Raw genomic sequence first — 6,185 nt, forward strand, 5'->3', positions numbered from 1 at the left:
TTTTATGGTATGACATGAGTTTTTGTTTTGATTATATGGAAGTTGTAATGCCCTTTTCATGTTTTACTCTGATCATTTGTTTAATATTTATGCGGGGTATTAGAAGGGTGTTACATGAGTAGTGTGAAATCCGCACCCGACTCGATTCGTTGTCATCCCTAGGTGTGACTGTGTAATTTACTACAACAAAAATATGAGAAGAAGTAAAAAGGCCCCATCAACACATGTGTTAAAATTGAAATAGATACGACTGACAAATGGGAAGAAAGTGGAATATGTCGTCTTACCAATCACACACGAAAACACTGTCCCAATATTAGAATAAGTTCTAGATGATATTTAATTATGTTGTTACATTTTTTGTAAACTTTGCATTTAATATAAATAACAACTTTTGGTTACAATAGAACGAAGACCAATGCATCTAAAACAACAACACAAACATCAGATAAAAACACTTAACACTATAAAATATATAAGATCATACAACAATCAAAACAATATTATCTATTTCAGACATCATATCCCTTACATGATTGTCATTCTTAATTGGTAACCAACAACGTTGGATTTTGTCACTCTTCTGCAATGGACATGTACGAAACAAGTTTGTATATTCTTTTAATTCTTACATCACCATTTTTAATCTCTACCAGTAACCAAATATTCAAGCTAGTCTCCAATTGCTCGAAACTCTAGTTACGCCAAAAACGAATTTTCATCACAGACTTGGTTCTTGATTAAAAAATATACCTATAAGTATTTATGTTGAAACAAATGAAAAAAAAAAAAAAAAATTAAGAGATGTGAGAAAATAGTTCACATCACACCTCTGTTTATATAAAATTTTCTACTAAAATATTATACAATTATATTTTATAATATATTAAAAAAAAATTAAAAAAGAGCACAATTACATCGAATTGACGTCTCTTTTGAACATTCAATTAAAATTAAAAAAGAGTACAATTCATATAACGCGTCCTATCTATTTATAATGCAAACGTCAATAACTCTAAAGTGTTATATATACAAGCACCAATTGATTGAAAGTGCCTTGTACGACTTTTATTTATTTATTTTAAATATAGATATATTGAAAAATATGGGAGAAAGTTGAGTATTATGAAATTAAAATTTGAGAAGTTGGTTATTTGTGTAAAAAAAATTAAATCGCAACTCGGAATCCAGGATAATAGTTTATGGTGAGTGTGTGGCTTCAAGGAAAGTGCAGTTTTAGAAAAAATGAAACAGACAACAATGTTATGGTCAACCTTCAAAAGAATCAAAACCTCTATCTAGAACATTATTTAATGACATCTAAACCATACATGAGAATTAACAAATCAGAATGTCAATCACATAGCCAAACCATATAAATTTACATTCATTTTCTTCCTATGTATAACAGTGTACACAATTGAATTGCATATAACAAAAGAATCTCTTCCCTCTTATGTGAAAGATAAAACTATGAAGGTGTATGTATACACTTGGTTCTATTACTATCCATGTTTGGTTGATGCCAAAAATCAATCAATATATATTATGGAAAATTCTAACCCACTAAGAAAACCTGAAAGAAACTTCTCTCTTCTATATAAACTTCTGAATTAACTATTCACCTAAAGTTGGAGAATCTAAACTAGAGCAATACATGCTCTTCATCATCAAGATCAACACCATCGCCATCATAATCTCCAATATACATTTCCTCGGACTTATCCACGACTAAGCCATCCGATTCAATATGCTTCATCTCCAATTCTATTAAAGCGTCCATCCTAGCTCGTTCCCGATCTCTCGGATAGGTCTTATAAAGAAATGAATAGATTAAACAGCACAGAGCCATTGGAATTCCTATTGCCGTATAAAGAGATTTCGCTAGTGATGCAGCATTCTCTCTGTCTGTTAAAATATCTTGAGATTCGCTAGAGCCTTCAGGAAGGGGCTGATACCCGTAAACGTGCTGTGCCAAAATCCCCACTGCTGGGGGAGCAAAAGATGATAGTATAGACTCGAAAGATCGGTCCAATGCATATACACTTGTTCGCGATCTCTCTGGAACTATCTCTGCGAAAATTGGACTAATGTCCACACAGTTAACAAATTAATTTATGCACAAAGATATAAACTTGAAGAAGCTTTATTACAATAACAAAGAGCTGTATGCTTCATTTCTTCCATTCGCACAAACACAATTGTTTGTACAAAGCCACAAAAGTGAAACGAATAGATAAAAAAACTGATTAGTTTGAAATACATACTTATTTGTAGCAGGAGCATTCCAAGATATACAGAATCCCATAATGATTAGCAGCAAACCATGTGACAAAGTTGTAGATGGATCGTCTGGTAAACCCAACAAAAGAATCGCCGCTAGTGGAATTGCGGATCCAGAGCTTATCTGCGCTAGAATTATCCTCCCTGAATTCGGAAGATGCCTGGAGAGGATATCCCCCATCTTTCCTCCAAACAAACCCCCAAGAGAACTTGCAACCACAAACAAAGCTATAAGAAAAGCAGTTTTCCCATGGGAGAAGCCAGTCAATTCTAACCACATCGGCGCAAACGATAAAGCCGACCAAGGAAAGGAGCCAGTGACACCTTGTGCTACAATGATCTGGAAAGACGAAATCCTAGAAACTGATTTAGCTTCCTGAACCAAGGCTTTTACACCAGACCAAAATGTTTCCTTTTGAACTGGATTGCTATTATTTGTAAGTTTGCCTTTATCTTCGAAATGTGGATCTTTGGCAAAGATGTATACTAAAGTACCAACTATAATACTTATTAATCCAACAACATGAAACGAAACTCTCCAACCAGGGATACCAAAGACTGTTATTGGAGCTATCAAAAGTGAGAAGAGGCCACCAACAATCGAACCGATGTTACCGGTTAGTTGAAGCCATCCAAAAGCCATACCACGATTGTTATCATCAGTAGAGTCTGCAACAAGGGACTGAATTGCAGGAGTTACAAGTGCGAGACCAATGCCATTTAATCCCCGCGACAACGCTACCTAAAATACAATTAACTTCAAAATTCATACTGAATTCAATCAGTTGTATACCGAGGGATTCACCAATTTAGTTGCTTAAATTGCAAGACATTGTCAATTTAATCTCTAAAATTATTAACATTTCAAAAGTAGTTCCTAAATTTGAAATATTCAACTATACATTGAAGAGAGTAAACAACCATTTCAGTACTTGAATGTGCAGAAATTCTCTTTGCTTGACACATAGTCTCTGAATCTATCAAAATTACAAAAGCATAACTAAAATGCAAATTATTTCCAAATTCAAACTAAATTCAATAAGTTGTATAACAAGAGCATTACCAATATACTTCATGAAATTGAAAGATGATGTCAATTTAATCCCTAAAGTTATTAATATTTCAAAATAGTTCCTAAAATTGCCATAATATTGAGAAAAGTAAAGAACTATTTTGGTACTTGAATGTATGAAGCACGGTAACAATGGTCCAGAACCTATCAGAATTATTAAAACAAGTCCAAAATACCCAAATGCATCTTACACTAGTCGTTCTGATTTTCAAATACAATGCCTTTCCATAGTTGGTTTGGTCCTAAATTGTATCACGCGTTACTTGGTTTGATGTATAAAATTACTAACAAAAATACACACTTAGAATGAATGTCTTTTTGTAAATAATTTCTATACATTAATGCTATGTTTGGATATCATAAAATGAGTGGAATGGACCGCAATGAAGTGGAATGAATATTCCATTATATTGTTTGGAAATTTTGGGATGGAATGATGCAAGTTGTTCATTCCGCCGAAATCGGAATGAAAAAAATACGATGGTAAGTAATGAAATGGAATGAAATCTATACCACTCCATTCCACTCCATCCGATTTTAAATGATCCTAACAATGGAATAACATTTCATTTCATTCCAATACTTTCCATCATTTTTTGTAATTCATTCCATTACTTTCCATCATTTTTTGTATCCCCTGACTTGGGTGGAATGAAAAAATTAATCTTTTCCATCATAAAATATCCAAACAATGGAATGCATCTTTATTCCATTGCGCTCTGTTCCGCTCCATTCTAGTGGAATGACAAAATTGATTATTCCATCATGAAATACTCAAATAATATAATAACATTTTTATTTCATTTTACTCCGTTCCGATCCATTCCGCTATGCTTGTTTTACAATATCCAAATATAGGCTAAAAGATTATTATCCAAACATAGCCTAAGAGATTATAATAATATCCTCACACATTTAGGAACAAAAAAAGAATGTTTACTCTGTCTGGTACTCTCAAAGTTAACGACACTTCTAAAGCATACTAAGTTCATAGACTAAGTTCACTATCCTACACCAACAATTTCAGAAAATAAATCACCTTCCATCAACTTGAACTACACAAAACGGAGTCGTTTCTGGAGTCACAGTCATTACCTGAAAGAAAGTAGAGGAAAAGGCTACAAGGAAAGTAGCGGCAGCCCAAAGAAAAGCCCCGAGAGCAATAACATGAGCCCGATTATGGCGCGTGGCGAGGTACGCGGCAATTGGATAACAACCAGATTGAACGATGGATCGGAAGAGAGTGAGTGAACCGAGTCCGGTCGGGTCAGTATGAAGATCCGCGCCGACTTCTTTGTAAACGCCGGGGAGTAATGACTCGTCGGCCTTTTCCATTATTCCAGCTAGATTCACCAGCACGAGTGTAACCGTCTCTGCTTTCATAATTACAGAGACTGTTTTTTAACGCAAATTGGAGTATGGTATTTTATGGATGGAATTGCTGAAGTGGAAATTCTTACAGATTTGCTTTGTTCTATTTTTGAGTTTGTGTCAGTGTCTTCTATGGGGTGGTAATTTCGTCAGAAATGCCAGCGAGGCGCTCTTTGTGAGTACGTGTAAGATGCACAGAATTGTTCCTTGGAATATTACGTTACGTCGGTCGATTTTTTCCCCCATACCACACGTTTGTTTGAATTACTTTTTAAAAACTATTTTTTAGTTTTTAAAAATTTGAAAAGAAAAAATTTGTTTGAAACCATTCTTTTTAAAAACTGTTTTCAAAAACAATTTTTTGTTTTATAGTTTTTAAATCTAAAAAACTAAAACAAGTTATAGTTATTTTGATTTTCAGTTTTATTTTTTGTTTTCAAAAAAGCTGTTTTAATAAAAACACAGAAAAAACATAATTTTTTATTAATTTCTTTTTCTTCTTTATAACACCAGCCATCTTACAATTTCTTTCTTTTTTTAGGTGTACTATTTCTTTTTTTTAAATAATTTTTTTTATATAATTTACTTTTTGAATTTAAGATTAATTAATTTTATTTTATAAATAAATTGTTTTTTATTTCTAACTTATCAAAAATATTCTTCAAACAATAATCTCAACAACATGCTTTCTTTTTGTAAAATATTATATTTTTACTCTTTTAATTTAACGTTAAATAAGTTTTATTCCTATAAACATTTAAAGTAAATTAAGAAATTGACAGCTTTTTACTAGACATTATTTTTCTGTTTAGTCTAATTTATAATTTCGAATTTATTTAGTCAAATTAAATCGCACGTTTATTTAAAATAAATATTTAAAAATTTAACTATTAATTATATTAAAAATATTTTTTGTATATAAATGTATATCAGTCGAATATTTTATATTTTAAAAAATATTATGAATAATATTTTCTTTAATATATTTAAAATTTAAAATTATTAAATAAGTATTATATATCTCTTCTTCAAAAAATTAAAAATTATATAACTAAACAAGTTTTCTTATTTTCTCATCTCAAGAAGAGTTTTCAAAAGTTAATCATCAAACAGATTTTATTTTTTATTCTCTTTTCAAAAACTGGTTTATAAAACAAATTTATAAATTAATTTTAAAAAGAGAATTTCTTTATTGACTCCCTAAGCTTCTTGGTCATCCGCAGCGAAATTTCTATAATGTCCCTATATTTCTGAAATGCATCTTCGAAATCACTTTTTTTCTGAAAAAAATTGATTTCGGAAGTGCACTTCCGTAAACACCAAAAAAAAGTTGTTTTCAGAGATGTATTTCCGAAAAAAAAGTGTTTTCGGAAATGCATTTCTGAAATCAACTTTTTTTAAAGAGAGGTGCCTTCGGAGATGCATATCCGAAATATTTCAATTTTTGGTCTTGAAATGT

At 31.5% G+C, this 6,185-nt stretch overlaps 1 protein-coding gene across 2 annotated transcripts; it reads right to left on the reverse strand.

Annotated features, from left to right (window-relative positions):
- Positions 1 to 1,363: 1,363 nt before the first annotated feature.
- Positions 1,364 to 4,893, reverse strand: LOC131624147 (uncharacterized). Of its 2 annotated transcripts, none has more exons than XM_058895124.1 (3): positions 4,451 to 4,893; positions 2,268 to 3,025; positions 1,364 to 2,087 (listed from the first exon to the last, which is right to left on the reverse strand). In XM_058895124.1, the coding sequence occupies exons 1-3, from the start codon at positions 4,736 to 4,738 to the stop codon at positions 1,646 to 1,648; spliced, it is 1,488 nt and encodes a 495-aa protein (XP_058751107.1). In that variant the 5' UTR covers positions 4,739 to 4,893; the 3' UTR covers positions 1,364 to 1,645. The 2 variants fall into 2 exon arrangements, with proteins under 2 accessions (XP_058751107.1, XP_058751108.1); XM_058895125.1 differs by having other exon boundaries at positions 2,268 to 3,040; positions 4,451 to 4,582.
- Between the last annotated feature and the right edge of the window lie 1,292 nt (positions 4,894 to 6,185).

The sequence above is a fragment of the Vicia villosa genome, unplaced genomic scaffold, assembly GCF_029867415.1.
Source record: "Vicia villosa cultivar HV-30 ecotype Madison, WI unplaced genomic scaffold, Vvil1.0 ctg.000106F_1_1, whole genome shotgun sequence".
Lineage (NCBI taxonomy): Eukaryota > Viridiplantae > Streptophyta > Magnoliopsida > Fabales > Fabaceae > Vicia > Vicia villosa.